A 24,423-nucleotide genomic window follows, 5' to 3' on the forward strand; every position below is an offset into this window, starting at 1 on the left:
ATCATGAATTTTAAAAGTGGTATTTTTTCTTGAAACTTCACTCTTTATCTGTGCCCATGCCAGTTCAATCGGGTTTAATTCACAATGATATGGTGGGGATCTAAGTACTGTCATTCCACGATTTTTGGCAATTTCATCAATTTCGTATTTTTTAAATTTTTCTTTATGAAGGGCACACAACGAATAAAGTTCCTTTCTTATAGATCCGAGATGGTACGTAATATTTTTTGAACTCCAATTCTGCAAGTCTTTTTTTAACCACTTGGTTGTGGGCAGTCCTTCTATAAGTCTGGAGTGATAACTTGCATTATCCATTACTATTACACAGTTCTTAGGAAGAAGATCTATCATTTGTTCGAACCATTCTTGAAAGACATCAGCGTTCATGTCTTCATGGTAGTCACCGGTACGAGTTGATTCAAAAGTTAATAAACCACCTTCAACAAAACCGTCTGAACTGCCAATGTGTACTATTATCAGCCTGCGTCCCTTTCCTGATGGTGGGTTTAAACCAGTAGATAAGTTATTTACAAAAGCGTGCCTTTGACTTGTAACAGTTTCATCCTGCCAAAATTTATTTGGTGTATGACCCTCGTTGATCCATGTTTCATCAAGATAAAATATTTTTCTTTTTTGGTTTCTCATTTCCTTTATGGTTCTTAGAAAATGTCTTCTCCATATGACAATATCGCTTCTCTCTAATAAAATAGACTTTCTGGGATTCTTTTTCCAGCGGAAGCCTATTTCTTTTAAAAGTTTCCATAACGTACTTCGACTCATTTCTGGGTAATCCTTATCATCTCGAACTGAGACAAGAACTTTATCCAATGTTGGAAATTCTTGTCTAAAGAAGAATTCATGCACTTTCCGTCGAAGTCCTTCTTTAAAATGATATTCTATTTGAAATTTTGGTTTCCCTGGAGCATTACGTGGCGTTTGAAAACTACCACATTTCTCTTCTTTAATAACTCTGTAAATCGTAGATTTCCCAACACCAAGTGTACTGCTAACTAACTCAACGGTCTCATCAACACTTTCACATAAACGTTTGTCTGTAAATGATTTAAAACAATTAAATATTAATGTTTTTTCATTAACTGTTAGAGGACCAATTTTTCGGCGTTTACACGGCACTTCCAACTTTTCCATAACACTAGTATACACAATAAACTGCACCTTGCAACTGAAGTACCTACTTTTAGTGAACTGTTAAGAATTTTGAATACGCCACTTGGACCTTCCTATATACAAAATGGAAAAACCCACTATCACATTTTCTGTGGAATAAGTTTAGAAGGTAATTATCTAGTCAATTACTGTCGTAGATTCCTGGAATTAAAGAATTAAATGTTTGATTGTTGAAACCCTTACTTCGTGGAATGCACTCATTTCAGATAAAATAAAACGTTTTATTTTATCTAAAGAATTAAACTTTATTTTGCAAATAGGCAAAGAATTAAACTTTATTTTGCAAATAGATAAAATAAAACGTTTTATTTTATCTAAACAATTAAACTTTATTTTGCAAATAGGTAGGTACTTATTAAACTTTTATTGGTTATATATAACCAATAAAATAAACATCTTACATTTCTTGCAAATTCATTAGTACCTGTTAACCTCCATCACTCCGACACTGGCAACCTTATTTAGGGATTAGTAATCCTCACAACTATTGTATTCTATTCTGCTCCAACCTTTATACCTGGTGGTCATACTCAATTTAAAATTGTTTTCCTATATACTTCTGTAAACTTGTTGACAAATATCTGTTTTTCATTGAGTCACCCGTATCAACAGTTTAGGGATTTGCATACATAATTTATTGTTTTATTACTCTCTCATACATAAAAATACACTATAGAAATGTGCAATAAAATTTTTTATTTTCAAAATTGGTTTACGCTTTGTTTTTAAACCAGGAGGAGTAAACTAAAGAGACAGATTCACACCCAAGAAAGTTACTAGAAAAGTTACCAAATACATCTTCTTTTTTGGTTGATCATATCGGCCTTCGACGGTAATCCAAAAAAATTATATTATACTAATACGTCGCTAAATAGTTCTAAAAACAAATGTTTTTTATATAAAAGCAGACTAAAAATCTAAAAATTAAAATAATAACGCAGAAAACACAAAAAATCGTCGATATAACTTAATTAACCTATAAAATGCCATTAGTGTCAAAATTTCATAACAATGGAGTAAACTTGCCTGAAGTTGGACCAATTACAAACAAATTGCGGCGCGGTAAATTTGAATAATTACTCCTCCTGGTTTAAAAACAGGGTATAGCAGTCGATCTCCGGAAGCTTGCAGTTTATGTGGTAGATCCCATGCAGTATAAGTCTGAGCACCACTGGTTTAAATCATATTGCAATTATTTTAATTGATCATTTCACACATTATTCTCCTTTACTGATTTCTCACATTTGTATTCCAAATCGGACTGTGTACTTTTTGCAATATTTCGAGTTACTATTCACTTGTCTTGCAAAATTGACACTTATTCTCTTTTTAATTATTATTAATCCCTACTTTCTACTTCAAATGAGCAACTTTAAATTTCAGAGTATTTTTGTACCTTTCTGTGGTCACTCGATTTGGTCGATTTCTTAAAAACCTTTATCTACCAATATTTCCTGTAGATATTATGACGGGCTTTTGGATGTCGATCTAGGCGACCTATTACCCTGATTCTTTGGTTCTTCTTTCCTTGCCTGGTATCGTCTTCTGCAATTATTTTGACAATGTTCTATTCCTCAATTAAAACATCTGTTTTCACTCTGAGATTTCTGTTGAAGATTTTGCAATATGCTCATAGATAAAATAGGTTGTTGGGAATCTGTGGTAGCGACTTCCTCATTTTGTCGAAATCTTATTTCTTCTGGTTGTGGGCGAGATCTGGAATTACTTTTCGCCCTTCATACTCCTGGTCTAAGATTAGTGTTCGATTTAGCGTTTTGTGATGTGATCGGAGAGCTTGTTGCATCCTTTAATATCGGCTTTTAATTCTCAAATTGAAAACGATAACTTTGCCATGCTGTGTGACCACAAAATGTGGTGGTTTTAAAATTTTACTAGTTCTAATTGTGCCTGTTTTAACTATGGATGATGATGTGGCTGTTTGGTAAGATTCGACACTAGTTACTGAAACAATATAAGGTACTGGATTGAGTACCAATTTTTCTTTCTAACTCGGCCATTTGTGTTTCTAAATTAGATTTTAAATCGTTTTATTGTAATTAAATCGTTTTGTTTTTCGTGAATTTGAGATAAATTATTTATGAAATTATAGCTCTCCTCTTCTACTCCTTTCCTCTTTCTCTTCCTCTTCTTTTCTAGCGGGGTCCGGACTTATCAATTTATATATCAGATTCAGTTGATCTTGTATTACCATTAACAATTACTTTCTTTTATCCCACCGCTATAATTAATGTTAAACTTCGTTATAATCACTTCTCCGGGGCAGCAACACCAGTTGGAGTTTTTTGATGTTGATGATGAAAACGTATTGTGATGTAGCCAGAAAGAAATGATTTTTTAATTAATTTTTTGTGATTTGTGGTATACAGACAAGTACGGAAAATTTCCTTTCCTTGTGAATATTACAATACTTGATAACAACTTTAACTGAATGACAGAACTATTCAAACTGTCAATTAATAATACAACTTGAACTGTCAACTTCCTATTTACAGAGATATTCTGACGTTCCAAAGCTTACGAGACATTTTGGGATATTTCGATGACATCTAAAACATTCTAGATTTTTAATACTTCCTCATTTTCGCCAAGAGACTTTTTCTATATGGAATACATCTGACGGAATTATCGCAACAATATCGTAGCTAAAAAAACTAGTATTCGGGCAGTGTATGTTAAAAAACGTTAAATACATTTTCTAAACATAGATAACATGTTATTCCATCTAGTATTACCTATAGTTATTTTTAACTAATTATATTATGGTATTTATGTATACACAATAAACGTTTCTGGTATATAAACTCTTGTGAAATACTTTACATTTCAACATCAATCGTTAAAGTGATTTAAATTGATAGTCGCAACCTTTTCTCATATAGAGATAGCAAACGGTTACTCTCACATTGTCACCTACATGCTTTGGATCGTCCAAGTAGCACTGCTTGTCAAAAGCCTTAATGTATACACTAACTTTCGAGGAAACAACCGTATGTAGTGGCTTCGAGCTGCAAATAACGATGGCAATAATAAAGTGCTGTATTGTTAAACTGTCTCTTCTCAGAAACGGAGTCCAGTACGAAAGAAAGGAGGGTTTTATAAATAAACAACTGGAAAGTACTGGTTCTTAGATTAAAAAAAAAAATAAAAAAAGTCTTGACAGCTTTTTTGAATGAGCTGCATGAATATTTTTATGATGTTTTAATATTTGAAATTTTTGATAAAAAATATTTTCAATGCTTATAAACACTGGAGGATTTTCAGACGTCATTAGATCGTCATATTTGATTCAAGTTGATTTCTAACAAAAAAAAATTATACGTTGGCCATAATATAAGGAACAGTTCTTGCTGTTTTTATAATTACGTTTATTTACCATCTACATTATTACAAAGTATTAAGTAAATGTATTGGTTTTGGACGTGAAGGAAAGGCATCCATTGATGTCTCACCTTATTCTATTTTGGTTTAGTTTTGAAGTAGGACTTGGGACCAGGTTCTATCTAGTCTTCTTGTGGCTGGACCATTGTTGCATAATTCCCTTAGTAGCTCATTTTTATGGTGAATGGTATGTTCAATTTGTGACTTCGTAGCTCGATGGATTTGTTCTCTGATGAAAGGAATCTTTAAGTCGCAGTGAAGTGTTTGATTATTTACGTACCATGGTGCATCCACTATCGATCTTAGCACTTTAGAATGGAATCTGGATGATATTCAGCGACATTGGCTTTGCATAGCTCCATAGGTGTAGTCCGCAAAACCAGATAGGTTTTAGTATGGCTTTGTGTAGAAGAATTTTGTTTTGGATGTTAAGTTTTGATTTACGTCCAAGGAGCCAATACATTTGCCGGAATTTTAAGTCGAGCTGTCTTCTTTTGGTCTGGATATGTTTCTTCCAAGTGAGACGTTGGTCAAGATGGAGGCCAAGGTATCTAACATCGGTTACTGTTGGTATTATTACATTTTCCATTCTTACAGGTGGGTATATATTGTGACGGTTGGTAAATGTTATTTGAGTTGATTTTGTTTTGTTTACTTTTGTTCTCCATTATGTATACCAATCACTGAGTATGTTCAGATGATGTTGAAGGTTTTGTGAGGCTTGTATGGGATCTTAATTTACAGCTAGTATTGCTACGTCGTCAGCAGAGGAAGCGATTGTAGTATTATTAGTCTCTGGTGTATAGGCTGTGTAGAGTGAGAAAAGCAGCGGAACTAGAACACTACCATGCGGGACTCCGAAGTTGATAAGATAGAGATTGGATTATTGGTCATTAAATTTTACAGAAAAATATCTATTTGATATGCCGGATTTGAGTAGGAGAAAATAGTTGCTGGATAGTGCTATTTTTACTTTGTAAAGCCAGACTTTGTCAAACGCTTGTGAGATGTCTAGAAATATAGCGTTGCAGTATTTCTTTTCTTCAATACTTTTTGATATTTCATTTATCATTCTTGTTGGGTATAGTGGGGTGATTTTCCCGAAAACCAAACTGATGTTTTGGTGGTAATGTTAGAAAATCATGATCTGCGTATATCCTTTGTAGCAGCAATCTTTCAAAAACTTTGCTTACGGTTGGGAGTAGGCTGATGGGTCGATAAGATTTTACTTCACTGGGCTCTTTTCCTGGCTTGAGGTTTATAATGATTTCAGCAAATTTCCATATTTTTGGAAAGTATGATAAGCTTAGCATGCGATTAAATATAACTGTTAGCAAAGTAATGGTCTTACAAAGAAGTTGTTTTAGTACTTGTGCCGAGATTAAATCATAACCAGCGCCCTATCGTGAGTTGAGTTTGTTTATTTCTTTCTTGACTTCTATAGGAGTAAAACTTTTAATCGGGAGGGACATTTGACATGCTGCGCTAATAAGTTCTTCCACTTCTTCATTAGGGTCTGCTGGTTCTGTTTGAAATACGTATGTAAGAGGTTCAGCACAGACTTCCGCTTTTTCTTTATTGGAACAGGCCTATTCGCCATTTAATTACGGATGGGAGGAATAGTTGTGTATGGTTTAAAAGCTTCTTAGTCGCCATCCATAACATCTGTTCATTTGCTATACGGTTTGTAATGTAATGTTCGAAAGTTTAGTTGTTTGCGGCTGTGATGGCTACTCCAAGTTGCCTACGTAGTATATTGAATATATGTGGATCTATGTTGTTTCTAGACCTTTACCAGGTTTTTCTCGCACGACGTTATTCAGCAGTGAGTTGGCGAATGTGCAGGGGAACATTTGTGGTATTTGGTGGTTTGCGTTCAGTTCGTGGTGTAGATTGCCATGCCGCTTTTTGCACAAGTGTGATGAAGTATTGAGCTGCTGTATCTATGTCATGTGTAGATTTGATCCACAGATTCAGATTAGTGTTTTCTTCTAGTTGGGATTGAAAATCTGCCTAGTTGGTTTATTTTGACGTGAGTCGAGGAGGGGTGGGTTGTTTATAACTGTGATACTCAGGCTCATAATAACTGGTATATGATCCGATTTGTCAGGAGTTTTTATTTTGGATTTCTTGATCGTCGTCTTCGCTAAACTGTATATCCGAGTTTTCTGAATGTGTAATTGCAAGTTTTAGCTTTGTGTTTGAGGTCTGCTCTACAGTAGATGGGTTGCTTGGATTGTAGTAAATTGATTGTGATGGAAGGGCTCATTGATTTTTTGGAATGTTTAAACACTAGTTCTTGCTTTTGAAGGGAAAATAGGAGGCAAGAGGGGACTGAGAAGATGCAAAAATTAGTGGTTGAACCATTGAACTAGTTTGGACTCACTCGTTATTTCGAGCAACACAAAATATACATTACCTCCCTGAGATTATTGCTAATCTTCAGTGAAGATGGTACTATGGGAAAAAAGAATTTTCTTCAATTTTTTTTTTATTTTGCTCAGATCTTTTAAGCGGTATCTTATTCTTATTTTTTACACAAAAATCTTGTCTATTGATTTAATTTTAGTTATAAAGTGGATTAGAAGGCTATTATTTCGATCTTTTATTATTTTAGCATAGTTTTCTTCCTTCATACATTCTGTAGGAGTTGTAAATCTTTTTTTATAACACAAAGCAATTAAAATCTGTGAATCTGGTTCAAGAAAACGTATATAGAGCTTGCCTCGTAGATGAAGAATTAAGACACAAATATGATATACTCACTCCCAGCACATATAAATTTTTAAAGTACGAAGTATACCTGTCTATATATTAAAAATATTTTTATTAAATCCATGGCGTTTTAATCAAGATACAAACAGCTTCATTTACACATTATGATCAACTGTTAAAGTCACCGATATTTATTATTGGGCTTGAAAAACGTATAACCGCTTGTAATAAACTACTATTAATTGTTCCATAAAGTATCTTTCCTTGCAGAGCTTGCCTGAAGATGAAAAATTGTTGATAATAGATCTTGTGAAGTTTATTACCGCAGATAGAGCTTTGATATGGGGAGTAAAATATTTTGACGAAAATATTATCACGGATATATAGTTATAGAACTGAATACATGGAAAATGGACATTATCATATTTTTCACTTGACAGCAATTTTTCAAATCTCTTAATATAACAAGTATGACAGGGATGTAATTGAAAACGAAGAAAAGGATATCCAGTCCTCCAAAAGTTTAACAAAAATAGGATGATAAAACCATAAAAACAGAAATAAAAATTAACTGTTAAATGATAAAAATAGTAGTAATGTATCCAGTGGCCAATTAATAATGACTCTCGGTGCTATTTCGATTATAATAAAGACTGAGGATAAAAATTGTTATAACAAAACTTGCCTCGAAAAAACTTGGATATTATTTTCAACACTTCATTATCATCATGTTAATAAAAAAATTCAACAATTGATTCCTTTTTAAGTCTTAAAAAAGTTCATCGTCAAACCATTTGTTGATCAGTGTTATTTTACCGTGTTTACTTGCTATTATTTTAAAAAAGCATTGATTGGTGTGAATATATGTTAATTAGACTATTCCTTGTCGCCATATAAAGTTCTTTAAAATATTATCCTTATATGTAAAACACTGGCGATATTCTGTATTTGGAGCGTGTCTCCAGCATAAATACGATAATGTTACCTTAAACTTTACAATCCTCATCTTATAATTAATTTGAATACCTATAACCTGACAATGTTTTGCTTATACATTTCATTAACCTATAGCAAATCCCACGGTCTGAACCGAACCGAACCAAACCAAATGAAGATAATGTTAAGTTACCTACAACAACTAAGAACTAATGGTCGTTCCAGTTTCTACTCATTCTCAAAGATCTTATTCAACGGCGTATTCTCGAGGAATGTATAAATAGACCACCCAGTACCATTTATCAGCGCTGGCCATAAACTAAGCCATAAATGGTTGTGGAAATAGGTCAGTAGTCACTTCGAAATGGTGTGTATGTGTATAATCGGTTATGTATAGTGTCATGTTGGCGCACATCAATTTGTACAGGATGTTTATCGTCTGATATTCATTTAAATTTATGAATAATTATTTACAAATAAATACTATAAAAAAATAATAAACCGCTGAATTTTAAGTTTGACCTTAATGTGGATATATTAACCATAAAATGTCAATAATATATATATATATATATATATATATATATATATATATATATATATATATATATATATACAATAGATTCACCTTCACATGTTTTCATTACTTTTTGTTACAGTCCAGGTCTCTGAACCACATTTTAGGACTGGATGTATTATTGTTTTGTAGAGATTTATTTTTGTATTTCTCGATATAATTGTGGATTTAAGGAGGAGATTGAGCCCAAACTAGCATTTGTTGGTCGTGCAAATTCTGCGGTAGTATTATTTTCAGTGTTTAGGGAAGAGGATTGCGGTGCTAGATTTCCACGAGCTCCAGAGAGGCTTTCGGCAGGTAGATGGCGTTCTATTGAACAACCTGGCGCTTTAGACGGTTATCAAAGAACGAAGAAGAGGCCTTCGTCCATACAACATTATATCCATCTACTTACGAAAAGCTTTCGACACGATCTCACAACGATCTATTGAACGGGCAATGAATCGCTTCGGGTTAGACGCAACATTTAAGCGGTATGTGGTGGACTCGTACCTGAATTATCGTACGGGGGTCGCTGCCGGAGGCAAGTACACATCGAACATCAAGATGAGTAGAGGCGTCAAACAGGGAGATGCCTTGTCGCCCTATCTCTTCAACATGATGGATGATGAGCTAATATGCAAGCTTGAGGGAGACAAGCCTGGCCTTCGAATTACAGATGGCAGGAAAATCTCAGTGCTGTGTTACGCTGATGATTTAATCCTGCTATCCGAATCGGCCAAGGATGGTACCAAACAGCTTCGGACAGCCGTCGAATTCTTCGAGAAGAGAGGAATGTCGATAAACGTTGGTAAGAGTGCAGCTATTACGGTTAACGTCAACCGTGGTAATAAGCACTCTTACTGCGCAACGCGTTCTCTCTTTTCTATCGGCAACGACAGGATTCGGCAGCTGCAACCGAATGAGCTGGTTGGATACCTAGGCCGAAGACCGAATGCTCTAGGACAGACCAGGGTAGCCTTCAACGAGCTGCAGACACAGCTTGATCGTATACATCGAGCGGGGCTTAAACCAGCATGAAAGCTGCTGGTACTGAAAAAGTACTTGCTACCGAAGTATATTGACAAATTACAGAGTCCAACCATCACGATGAAGACGTTGAAGGGCTTTGACAGGTCCGTGCGTATAGTCGTTCGGAAGTTTCTGTCCCTCAATCGTACGTGCGCCGATGCTTACATCCACGCTCCCACTAAAGAGGGTGGTCTGGGCGTCATGGCCATGGCCATGCACGTCCCAGCTATGATGAGAAGGAGACTGACTAGAAGATTAATCAGCTCAGCTACTGATACGACGTCATTAACCTCAAGTTTACCATATATGTCACGTCTCAGGGAGAAAATCCCTAAATGAACACGATCATCTTCAGGCAATTCCGCATCGATCGCACGTGAATTGAGCCAGAAACTTGAGGACGGATAGGCAGCTCTGCTTATCCGTCCGTACTTGAGGCTCTGCCTGGATAAGCAATTCACCGCCCTACTGGTCGGGGAGAGATTTTATCAAGGCAATCCAACTGCGAGGAAATCTTCTGCCAACCAGAGGCATTCCTTCAAATCCACCACATGAACGGAGGTGCCTCTGAGGGGCACTTTTGCGTTTGGCAAAAGTGCCCCGCAGCACATTGGCACCGAATCAAGTGACACGATCAGCTCGTTACGTATCTTCGTAAAGCAGTGGAAAAGAAAGGGTGAATTTGAGAGTTAGAGCTGCGAATAAGATGTTGAATAAGAAATTGTTCAGGGTCGTATTTAAAATATCTGCTAATGGTGTAATTACAAACGACTTAATTTATTAAGTTATGATATACATTTGGGAGATCATTTATGTTGGCCTTATTATTGATACAACTTTGATGTTTTTTTTTCTGAGAATCATCGGCATTATATAACTAAATTTTCAAAATCAAAAGCTACTTTCTAGAGAATGCGTAGCTAAGCCTGTAGTGTTTAAATTGTTAGTTTGTATACTATGTTTGTGTGCAACAACCCTTCTATGCAGATATTGGTGTGTTTATACGTATTTATATGTATATATGTATTTATCTCCAACATTGATGTCATATTTCTTCGACATTTGTTCCGAGAAATCATTAATGTATATTCCACTGTCCTAAAATCCTTATCTACGATCTTTTAATTACCACTTAAATTGTGTTTTATAAAAACTATTAATTCTTATAAAATATGTTCAGTCGCGGACTGTGTTGTTTCACTTGATGATAAACAAATGAAAATGAGTCCGACAAATAAGAGCATTTACCGGATCTAGGACGGGAAAATAACCGAATTCAAATTTAATACAGAAAGTGGAATATACGAGACAATATGAAATAAATTTATTTCATATTATCATAACTAATATACCCGTTAGTTTCTGATAAAGTATCTAGACAATGATCAGAAAATTGTTGTGATAGAAATAATAAACGAGTACCAAAGCTGCTATTAGCGTATATTTCAAGAACTATAAACCATGTTATATGTCGAGACATTGGTGTGGAAATCTATTGAGCAATAGTTCAATTATTGAAAACCATATCGACATGTTTTATAGATCTCTCGCTGGTGTATCATGTAATTTGTATCTATGAATTTTGTGTCTGGTATTTCAACACTTCTCGATTTCTCGAAACATGTTTATGGATCTGCGGTAATTATTTAATTGAGAGTTTCTGAAATTTAATTGATCAACTAGATTTATTCGACACTATTTACGGCAGACATAATTGATTTTGACAGTTGTATAACCGCGAAATATCACTTCGAAGTTATGGATTTTAGAATTTGATATTCGAGTTTCTGCTAGGGCATTTCTAGAAGGTTTCATTAATTTATCATTTTTTGTACGATTTATGGTACGTAAAACTGAAAAAAAAAACGAAGAAAAAAATGTGTAGGGCAATAAAAAATAATTTAGAACACACAAGTCTGAGGAGGTTATAAAAACAATACAATAGAACAAAAGCGTGAGGGTGTGTTTCCGAATTTAATATTTTCTTCATAATTTTCTTTTATCACTGATACACAGCATGAACCATACCTATTTATATAATAAAAATATATTAAATTATATTATAAATAAATAATAATAATCATACATATAAATATTTATAAATAATGCATATCCCAAACATCTAATCGAAAATATTTTCAAATCAAGACCTAATAAATTTTACAACAATACAAATAACAATAAACCCAACAGTGTCAAGACTACGTATACCACTCTTCTATATATAAAAGGTTTATCCGAACAACTAACAAATCTTTTAGCCAAACATAACGTAACAGTGACTCACAAAGGCAACAACCTTTTAAATAAATATTTCACTAAACTAAAATCACAAACTCCAAAACTCAAAAAATCACATGTTATTTACGAGATACCATGTATTACCTGTGAAGGTGTCTATATCGGGCAAACCAGTCAACTACTTTAATCCAGAATTCGTTTTCACTTCTTCTTCTTCGTTTGTTTTTGGGTTTCGATTATATAATCATTTACCCAGTACATGTAAGGTTATGCTCGTCTTGCTCTAGGCAATGCACAACCAGGGATAAATTTATACTTCTGTTTACTTTACTGCTAATTGACAACTGGGTGATACTGAAAGATCAGCTTTTCCATTTGTTTATCTTCTTCATTTAAGGTTACTGTTTACTGCTAATTGACAACTGGGTGATACTGAAAGATCAGCTTTTCCATTTGTTTATTTTCTTCATTTAAGGTTACTGTTTACTGCTAATTGACAACTGGTGATACTGAAAGATCAGCTTTTCCATTTGTTTATCTTCTTCATTTAAGGTTAGATTAGACTTTTCTCGTTTGGGGGTAGCTTCCAAATATTGTCACATTAGGTTTATGGGTAATGCTACCTTCGGTTAGGATTAAGGATTTTAAGGACGTACATTTTTGTATGTTAGGATATTTCCAGTATTTTCTAGATTTATTTTGTTATTTTGACAAGTATAAAAAAAAAAATTTTTTTATAGATCGATTTGAAAAAATTTGATGAATTTAATAATTATTTTTATAACTTTGTCAGAGGGTTTATATAGAATACTATGTAAAGATATTGGACTCTCTATTCCTGCGAGATTTCCTGCCGAAACGTTGATTTTAATGGACAATAAACTCTACTTCCAAATTTAATATTACTTATTGAACCTAAACCCAAGAAATACTAATTTTATACTAAATATAGTATGGTTCAAGAAACTCCATTAAGATATATATATATATATATATATATATATATATATATATATATATATATATATATATATATTATGAGGTATGGATTTCAGTATTGGGAATTGCTGTTAGGAACATGTACTTTAATGAAACCAGCCATACATCAATTTCTTATCTAAATTGTTCGAAACCACCCAGTATATCATTACACACGTGATATGTAAAATAAGTGGAGGCGCAATCGTGGTAGTATCTAGTAGTAGTGTATGTTATGACGCCTACTTGCAGGAGAATGAACAACAGCAACAGTCCGGGAATTGAATAGGCATAGGCAATAGGGAATGCGAAATCCGGACTGACGACAAGGTTATGGAAATCGCGCTCTCATTGGAATGCCAACAGCGCCACTCTTTGACCATATTGTCGCAGATAGTGAAAACAATCTCAGAGTACGAACTTATAGGGTGAACACTATAATATAAACAAGATACAAACAAAAAAATACGTTTAACAACATCGTGTTCAAGAGCTTTTTATCTCAAATGATCAAAAACAGTAGTCAATAACATATATATATATATATATATATATATATATATATATATATATATATATGAGTTGTATTAGTATGATATATATTTAGTTTATCTCAACAGACCTTAGAGGCCTAAGGCTTCAATAATTTTCCCATCTGTGTCGTGAGCTAGGCTTTTCAATATTGTACCATCAACAATTTCAGATCTCGTTTTACAGACTCTATTTTTCTTTTTTTATCAGCTTCAGCGTTTAATAATTCTTTGTAAATTCTACTTTCTTTCGTTCTAGCTGTGTGACCGAGCCATCTTCATCTTTAGATTTTTACAAGTATCACTATTTTTGGTTGTCCATTTGGTGTTAATTTGTTATTGTTTCGTCTTCACCAGACATTCTTTCTCCCCTTTTATACCTCTATTTTAACATCTTTATTAGGTATATAGATCTTTCTTGCGTAAAAAACCGTAGATGAGATGACTCTTGTATATATTCATATTCTGTGGCACTGGATATTTTCTCGATAGTCTACATCTTAGTTAAACTTGTAATGGGTTCTTGTCGAATGAAGAAACATTTGGCCATTTAATATTTTAATATACAAATACCGAAGACGTGTACACAAACATTGAATAATTAGAACTTTAAGTATCACCAAATATAACTAGCCAGTGATTAAATAATAAATAATAATACACAGAGTAGGGGAGACCGGGAGAATTCCGCGCACGGGGTAATTCTGCGCATCAGTATCTTGGCAATTCGGCATAAGTATTTTAACATTCAACACAGCGCGCAGTCTCGTATTTGCTAGCCGGCCACATGTTTGTAATATGACTGCGTTCGTAGTGTTGGTTTAGACAAGGTCGCCGATTGTTTGTTTTTCAAGACATTGATGTAATTTTCGAAGACTTATTTTTTCAACAATACATATGTTGAAAAAACGGTTGGATAAATGAAGAGTTATTTTTTGACTGGATAAAACATTTTTGTCAGCATATAAAGGCCTCGAAAGAAGATCCGGTGCTTCTCATATTGGATAACAGTCCTCTTAACAAGAACAAAAAAAGAACTTGAACACATGTTTAAGAACTTGGAAAATGAAGCAAGAAAATGGGGTTTTATATAAATGAGGCGAAAACAAACTATATGAAAATGCGTGGTGAGATACCAGAACACAATAAATTCGTCACACATAACGAGAGGAAAGGATTACAAAATTGAAAATGTCAGCCAGTTCGAGTATTTGGGTGTAACAATAACCAATAAAGGGGAAGAAGAAAAAGAAATTTCGCTCTACTTAGTAAGAGCGAAAATTTTGTTCCCACTTAAGATAATACACGGAGACCAAAACCTAGAAGACAAGCAAGACTTGCAGACAGTAGATACTCCGAAGTACAACTTCAATAGTTTTATAAATGATAGTACTAAACAGCTATACCAACGACGACTGGATGAAAAACCACGAGAAATAGAAAGACAAACATTTTCAGATATTTACGAGAATATTATTGCTAGTTTACACCAGGCCTCTAAGGAGACACTCGGGACGCAGCAAAACAAAATTAGTAACAAAATATGGTGGAACGAAGAAATCGAATATATGGTAAAACAAAAAAAAGAACAGCATCTAAAATGGCTAAATACAAAAAATACTGAAGACCATCAAGCTTACAAAGAAGCCGATAGACAACTACGAAAAATGATAAAACAAGAAAAGAATAAAATATGGGATCAGAAATGTCAAGAAATCAATACATACATCGGAGGGAAGCAATGTACAGAGGTATGGAATTTTATACAATCAGTAAAAAATACAGGAAAAGACAAAGCACACATACACACCATAAAACCAAGACAATGGAAAGATCACTATGAAAGCTTGCTGACAGAGACAAGACAAGAATACCTAGCGAACTCCCCAACACAGTCAGTACATATACAAGGAGAGGAAGCGAGGGTAGACATCGAAACAGTAAGGAAGGCTGTAATGACCCTAAAGAATGGTAAATCCGCTGGACCTGAGGGAATCTATGCTGAAATGCTTAAGAATGGAACTCATAAACTATTTGAAATATTAACTTATGTGATCAATCAGTGTCTAAATGGACACCCAGTACCAGAACAATGGAGAACGGCATACATGTCCTCAATACACAAAAAGGGGGACAAAAGGAATTGTAATAATTATAGAGGCATATCGGTAACCAGCACCCTGAGCAGACTGTATGGACGAATTTTGAGAAATATGATCGAGGAAGAATATAAGCACAATGAAGAGGAAGAACAAAGCGGGTTCCGTGCAGGAAGATCGTGCACCGATAACGTATTTTGTCTTAAACAAATAATAGAAAAAAGATCGGCTAAGAATCTAGAAACTCATATTACTTTTGTAGACCTGCAAAAAGCATATGACAACATCCCCTTAACAAAACTGTGGACAACGTTGAAAAGATCTAACATCAACTACACATTGATAAATGCTGTACAAGAACTATATAGAGACTCTAAGGCACAGATAAAAACAGGAAAATATCTAACGGAGGAATTCCTGGTTACAAAAGGCTTGCGACAGGGATGCTGTATCTCACCAACCTTATTCAAGATATATGTTGCAGCGGCATTGGAAAGATGGAAAAGAAAGGTACATAGGATGGGTATAGAGCTTACCAATGAATGTATATATACACTCCAGTTTGCTGATGACCAGGTAGTGCTAGCGACCGACAGGGAAGACATGCAGTACATGCTAAGAAAACTGATAGAAGAATATAACGACTGGGGAATGAATATCAATACAACAAAAACCAAATATCTTTGTATTGGAAACGAGTCAGATAACATAGACCTCGAAAACGGACAACATATTTCCTGCTGTCAGAGCTATGACTACTTGGGTGTTGCCTTTGACAATACAGGAACTGATACACGGGAAATAGAAAAACGAATCACTCAAGCAAAGAAAGTCTTAGGATGTCTCAGTAGTATACTGTGGAGTAAAGAGATAACGAAAGGAAGGAAATTTAATATATATGAGACCATGATTAAAACTACTCTTCTTTATGGCGCTGAAACATGGAGAATTAGTGAAAAGAACAAAAAGCGAATAGAAGCAGTAGAGATGGATGCAATGAGAAGATCTTTAGGTATTTCCAGACGAGACCGAATCAGAAATGATGTAATAAAACAACGTATGGGAATAGAAAGAAATATAACTCAAGATATAGAGAAGAAACAATTAAGGTGGTATGGGCATGTTCAACGGATGCCAGCATCACTTTACTTTACTTAATCAGTAGACCCATTTGTACCTTTCGGTGTTGGGCCAAAATATGCCAGCATCAAGACTCCCCAAAAAAGTAATAGAATGGCAACCGATAGGTCGACGGAAAAGAGGAAGACCCCGATTAGAATGGCAACACGGCGTAAACAAGTCCATGAGCGAAAGAAATTTAACAACAAACGACTGCGAAGATAGGAAGAGATGGTGTTTAGGTATCGGACAACGTCGAAAGACGTTCTAAGACGATGTATATATATAGAAAAAGAAATAGAAAAGAGACTATTAAAAGGAAGTAGAGCAATGGGCTATTAAAGAATATTCTAAAAGCAAAAAAATGTATGTAGGGCAGCAAAAATTCGAATATATGAAACAGTCATTCGGCCAGTGGCATTGTATGCCTGTGAGACCTAGACTATGAATAAGAAAGATGAGATGAAAATCGGGATCTGGGAAAGGAAGGTGTTGTGGAAGATTTTTGGTGGTATTAGGACAGCGGAGGGAAACTGGCGAAGAAGAACAAATAAAGAGGTAATGGAGATGTATGGAAAACCCCTACTTGTACAAAAAGTCAAAGCACAGAGACTCAGGTGGTTAGATCACATCAAACGAATGTCAGAGAAACGTTGTGTAAAAAAGATGCTTTTTGGAGGAGGCAGGGGTAAAATAAAGAGAGAAGTTGTTATTTAGACGCAAGCCAAAATATAGGAAACACTGTTATATTTTAATTAGATTATAATTTGTTCTTTCACACTTTAGTGCGTAAATATGAAAAAATGTTTGTATTCAATTATTACTACCCTTAGCAATCCTTTCCACGATTATGATTAGATATATAGTTGTATAAATCAACATTATTCTGAATAGTGTTCTCCATAATCAGTATTAATGTTTTTTATTTTTTTTTCAGGTAGTTTTAGTTCAAGGAAGATACCTCTCCTTTTTACCACTATGTAGTCGCAATGAACCAGTATTTTTAGCAACGTGTACCCCAGTCGCCATGCCTGAAACCAGGGAGTGTGTCGTTCAGGGTGCCACCAACGTATTTACATCCATTCATTCTATGGACATGCGGTTTATCCATATCGATACCAAGTAAGTCATTTATCTATATATGTACGAGTAAGCGTATCGGCTCATCCGAGTTCCGTATGTCCTTTTTTCATCTATTGTTTTAAACCACCAGTGCCGTAGGAATATTTCAACGACTTTTCTGGGCAGATATAATGTATTTAGAACGCATATGGAAATTAAAATATTAGAAGTATATTATGATAATAATATTATTATGAGTAAAATTTCACTTTACAAATTTTATTGGTTCCACAATTATTAACTTCTCAACTTTTAAAATCTTATACTTTCTTGAGTCCTTGTACCCATTTATTTAGATTTAACTGTAATATTGCTATTATTAAATGGAGTTCTTGTACATCACCATCCCAAAGCATACAAAGGCTGGACCGTCTAAATAATTTATTAGCGTTGAGTGGAAATGGTGTAGGAATTCGACTAGAAACGGCGAAACCAGAGTATTATAGCAATCAGATGGTTGAAAATCAGTCTGAAATAGATAAGAACAGAAGTTTGATCAGTATTTCTTTTTTTTATGAAACCTTCGAGTTTGTTTGGCAGTAGTTAAGATCTTTCTATTTTTCTTTGTTGAATATGCATAAATGCATGAGAATTGATTAACAATTAATAGAAAATGACATTGTTCTGTAAACTACTTTACTACTTAAATTTACCACATTTTAAAATCAACTTGTATATTTCTGTCGTTTGTTTCTAAATGCCCTCGAATTCTCCATAGTCTTATAGAGTTTGTCAATTTTATACTACTACTTGTCCTTTTTCTTCTTCTTCCTTCTTGTATTTAGGCTTTAAAACCTGTTTCTTGTTCAATATTAGCCTCCTAAATTGTTTAAACTATCACACCATCTTTTTATTGGTCTGCCAATACTTCTTTGTATTCTTCTATTCTATTCCTTTAATTCTGCCATTTGTTTCAATTGGTTTCTTATGAATCTCCATATTTGTTTTCGTGTACCGTAGAAGTCGCTTTCCATCCTTTTTGTAAACTGTTCCCAGTGTTAATTTTTTATTTTTCTTACCAACTACTTTGTTTTATTTTGTATTCCTCTATTGGTGTCTCGAGATTCTGGAGTATTTGAGGTTTTCTACTTCATGTAGGCCTCTTGTTTCTCTTAACATTTCTCTTTTATTTATTTTCTGAACCATGGTGTATTCTTGTCGTTTCTTTTGTTTAGTATGACTTTACGTTTTCCTATAGCTTTTGTTGCTACTTCTTCAATGTTGTTTTTAATTTTCTCCCAGCTTGCGTTTATATCTTCGATGTCGTCTATTTGTTTCAGCTGTATTTTCTTTGCTAGCCTCCTTTGGTACATTTCTCCTGTAGAGTCGTTCCACAGTGATTCTACATTGAATTTTTCCTCGGTGATTTCCTGTAGAAAATCATAGACCTCGTCACAAGAACTACTACTTGTGACATGTTTAATTCCGGTACTTTTCGAACCACTTTTCAATATAACTGTTCAATTTGATGTTTTTTGCAACCTGTTTATTGCCTAGTTAATCATTTTCTAGAGCTATGGGACAATCATGACAGCTCAGTCCATTTTTAAACTTACAAGAAGGTTATATGTCAGTCAAAAACAATTTTGACAAGTTTTGAAGTCAAAAAGATCCATAAATACATTTCAAAGTGATAAAACAGCGGAAAGAAAAATCCAGATACTCTCTAGACTTAGCTGTAACCTCAAGTGGAAGTTTTATTCAATATTTTTGTATTTGAACTATAAATTCTTTGTAATTTTTCTAGAATTATTTATTTACAGTTAATGAATTAGAACTGCGATATGGAGGAAATGTGGAGAAAGAGTTAAGAAATGTGATTCTTAGATCTAATGTTCTATATATTTTAAATCAATCCAGATCAGTCTAGAAAATACTCTGGTGTATGCATAAAAGTAGATGCCTTTATTGCTAATAAATAGTACAATGACTCTTGTATAATACTAACATTTTTTAAAGAAAAGTATCCATTTAGAATCTAGCGAAAATTTGTATTTCAAAATGTATCTCTTTCTTTGTTTTCTTTTTCACCAGAAAAAATTCTTAGTGTGATCTGTTGTTGGCACTGACTTTTTGTAAACAAAGTTAGTGTTGTTATATATTTTTTACTTACATGAACCGTTCACTGCACAAATGTTTGTTATGCTTATTTGTTAAGAAAAACTTTTTAAGTATGACAGATCTGTCATTAAAAGGGACGAAAATATTATAATCAACCAGGTAAACGGACAATACATTCAATTTGTAACAGACTATAAGATTGTTCAATAAGTTTTTTAGTTCGACAAGAGATGTGCTACTGTTTAGTATACAGGTGTGAAAGTGGACCTTTAATTAGCAGATATTAAATTCATTGCTATATTTAAAGCAATTCAAAACAAATTCAAGAACGATTAATTAAAAGTATACACAGTCTCTTCATCTTAAAATATTAGAACAGTAGAAGAATGTTTTCTGAATTTAAATGTGGTCATACAAGTTTTGAGGACGATCTGTGGTTGATCTTAATAGAAATGGGCACACCAATGCACCTGGTGACACTTATGAAAAATCTGTACCAGTCCCATATAGCAACAGTACGACTAGATCAGAAAGTACTCAAATCAATTCAAGACCGAGAGAGGTGTTAGACAAGGATGCGTGTTGTCACCTGAATTATTCAACATTTATGGTGAATAATTGGTATGTCATAATGGTATGTCATGAGGATGGCTTCAGATGGATAGGCCGGTGGAGTAACAGTGGCTGGTAGGAAAATTTCCAATTTAAGATTTAATTTCCTGCGAAAAGTTTGAGTACGAAAGTAATAAAGTTTGTCTGAAGATCAATAAAGCTAAGACAAAAATAATGGTGGTCGACAGAGTCCACACTATTCAACTGACTAACATGTTACAGGAATACCAGATAGTGGACAGTTTTGTCTATCTCGAGACGTATTGGTATGGCAAAAAATGCGATGAATCGCCTAACTAAAGTTTGGAAAGACAGATCTATCTCTCAAAATATCAAGATGAGACTGGTGAATGCCCTTGTATATACGCCTATATACTGCCTTGGTCCAGAGTTTACGTAAAAGCATTAGACGTTTTTGCTCCTAGTCTAACTTGTGCAGAGTGTAACTTGTAAGGAGTTATTTACACACATTCATCTACGGCAGCCAGTTTCTTAGGTACACTCATATCAACCATTGCGTTCCATAGTTTCAGACGATTAATTGAATCATAAGCCTGTTTAAAGTCTATAAAAATCTGGTGTTGGTCTTTACTACATAAACTTTCAATACTTTTCCATTATCGACCTTCAAGGCCTGAAGGTCGGAAGCATTCTTTCAGGAATGAAATGCGTAAGTTAGAAGATTACTGGAACACGTGTATTGAAGTTGAGGAAAACTATTTTAAATACTACAATGTATTTCAAAGGATACAACCGTGTTTTTCTTATCGAATCACAAACTTATTGAACAATTTAGTTTTAGATATTGTTTCTTATTAATACAAGTTGAAATTTACAACTATTATGTATTTTAAAATGTTTACTTAAATTTATATTATAAAGAGATCATTGCAAAATACTTTACACTATTCCATCATATTTTCAAGTGTTTGTATAATGGATTTGTGCAGTAAACGGTTCTTTCTCTATAGTGTGAACTGAATTCGCACTCTACGGCACTGGTGGGTGCGCTATGAGGCAGAAGTAGAGGTAGACTCCGGTGTGCTATGGGGCTTTGTTCGCTCGTGCTATAAATCAACGTCTGCTCGTGATGGCGGGGCGGTGCAGGTCACGGGGTCGCGGGAGAGCCGGTGACATCCAATGCCATAAATCACGACAACTGTTACACTTGTGTTTCAGCGGCGAATTCTACCTGGGCTTTCCGCGCTCCGATCTGCAGGGGGTGTCCTGGTACCGGCTGCTGCACTGGGAATGCACGCGTGAGGCCCAAACTAAACATCGTCTCAGTAAGTATTACAAAAATCGTGTAAATGCCCCCACTATTCTTGTGAGGTATGCACTTTATATTATGTAAAAGTAGAGCGTTGGTATTTGCTTGTTTTTATTCAATTATACATGTTACGGACGTACCTATTTATTGTTACGTTCAAAATAGAAAAAGTTAAGCTATCACTATTGAAATTTCAACGTTTAAATAAAAAAACATTTGAAAGATCCCTAATTATTGAAAATATGTTACAACTAGATTGAAAACAAAAGCAATAAAATCAATCACAGTCCAACATCTAGCGAAAACTGAGACATATGTAAAACAATATTTAAAACTCATCAACAAACATCATATAACCAGAAAAAGCTACACCATGCAACAGTTGGTTCTGGTGAGGATATTGTTAGAAAAAATAACGTTGTATATATATTCATGCAGCAAAGAAGAGTGGGGAATATAGAAAGTGCTGTAGATGTGCAGAAAGAAAAAAAGAGGTTTTGATAAGAAAACTATTGAAGCTTTGGAAGTATTAAGAGGAGAAAACCAAATAAAAGTCTTCTATAACCAGGTAAAGACCGAAAGGAATGGCTTCCGACCAAATGCAATGTTCTGCAAAAGAAATGAAGTTCATGTTCATGTCAAGGAGCGAAGAGGTAGCACAATGAAGAGCTCACGAAAAATAAGAAGCTTATACAGGGAAAAGGAGGAAAAACTTATCGATTTATCGTACAAACGACCACGTACTAGTTGTGAAAATACATAAAAACACTGTCATACAACAAACTACTATTCTTAATATTTTTGTGGACAACGAGAAAGCTTTGATTCGGTGAATCAAGACAAAATAATTGTTGCACTAACTAATTTAGAGTAGGTCATAGATATACAACATTAATTAAAAATAATAATAAAAGCGCAGCAGGTGGGTGACAAACTTCATACTATTACATCAATGTGATAATATCTCGCCAAAACTGTTTACAATGCTGCTGGAATATATGTTTGAGAATCTTGAGTGGTGGCATAACGTGCAAATCAACATCAATGATAATAGAAAAAAGACCCAAAAAGACCCAAGGAACTTTATTATATGTCAGAATAGGGATTGTTAAATACTACGCTAAAACTTACAACTAAAATTTTACAAGTGCTAATAAATCGGAGGATAAGTTTAGCAGATGAACAACAGGGTTTTCGTAGTGGAAGATCGTGTACAGATGCAATATTCTTTGTAAAGCAAATTACTGAGAAATCACTAGGGTATAATAGACCAGCATTTCTGTGTCTGATTGACCTAAAGAAAGTGTTTGACAGAGTAAGACTCAAAGATGTAAGCCATCTTCTGTATAATAGAGAAGTTCCCCCAAATATTATAAAAACTATCGAAAACATCTACCAAAACAACAAAATGGAAGTCAGAATAAATGGACAACTTACAGAATCTATAGAAATAGGCAGCTGAATAAGACAAGGGGATTCATTGAGCCCCATACTCTTTAATTTAATCATGGATGAAATCATCAAAAGCGTTAACAAAGGAAGAGGATACAGAATGGGAAACAAAGAAATTAAAATACTGTGTTACGCAGACGACGTAATCTTGATAAACCAAGATGAAGATAGTCTGCAAAGACTGGTCCACAGATTTAACATAGGAGGAAAAGAATTTAACATAACAATCTCATATCAGAAAACTAAAACAATAGTAGTCAGCAAAGAACCAACCAGGTGAACCTGAACCAGGTGACCACCTGAAACAGGACAGTGTATGGAGACAAACGTGGCAAATGCCTATTGCATATACACCGATGGCTCCAAAATGAAAGAACGCTCAGGATGCGGGATATACTCCAGATCACTGAACCTAAGAATAAAGTGGGGTATGGGCAAAAATGCCAGCGTAGTTCAGACAAAACTGACTGGTATCTCCATAGCCGCAAAAGAGATAACCCAAAAAGGTATAGCAGGTAAAACTATAATCATCTGCACAGATAGCAGACAAGCGCTACTAACCTTGAATAGACCACGTGTCACATCAGGTTTAGTAATGGAGTGTCACAAGTCACTAACCCAAGCTTCGGATGGTAATACCATCATCCTGAGGTGGGTTAAAGGACACAATAGGAATAAAGGCAACCGCATTGCTGACCAATTAGCTAGGAAGGCGGCAGGCCTAAGACTCTTAGGACCTGGGGATCTTTTTGGTTGGTCAACTACAACAATCGCGGAAATTGTCAAATGTCACTCCCATGCGCAAACCGTAAAAAGATGGGAAGAAGGGAAAGGATGTAAACTTGCCAGGGTAACACTAAGTAACCTTGAAGAGTCAACATCTAAGAAGTACTTGGGAATGACCAGGAAAAACCTACGTTTGGCAGTTGGTTTTTTAACTGGTCATTGTCAACTAAGCAAACACCTCCACACACTGGGGCTAGCAGACACACCTCTATGTAGGAAGTGTGAACGAGAAGACGAAACTGTAGAGCATGTCCTAAGTGAATGCCCGTGTACGCGTTTGGCGAGTCCTGGCCCACACCTGCCCACATAAGAGATATGTCTCCTGGT

The 24,423-nt window shown here is 34.7% G+C and overlaps 1 protein-coding gene across 1 annotated transcript in view; it reads left to right on the forward strand.

The window, feature by feature from the left end:
• Positions 1–24,423, forward strand: part of dysf (neuronal PAS domain protein dysfusion) — a 375,458-nt gene that overhangs the window by 341,977 nt on the left and 9,058 nt on the right. Inside the window, exons 7-8 of the mRNA XM_072546055.1 lie at positions 17,731–17,915; positions 21,768–21,874. Coding sequence (XP_072402156.1) covers positions 17,731–17,915; positions 21,768–21,874 — 292 coding nt within the window. The remainder of the gene's footprint in view (positions 1–17,730; positions 17,916–21,767; positions 21,875–24,423) is intronic.

This window comes from Diabrotica undecimpunctata, chromosome 10, assembly GCF_040954645.1.
Source record: "Diabrotica undecimpunctata isolate CICGRU chromosome 10, icDiaUnde3, whole genome shotgun sequence".
Lineage (NCBI taxonomy): Eukaryota > Metazoa > Arthropoda > Insecta > Coleoptera > Chrysomelidae > Diabrotica > Diabrotica undecimpunctata.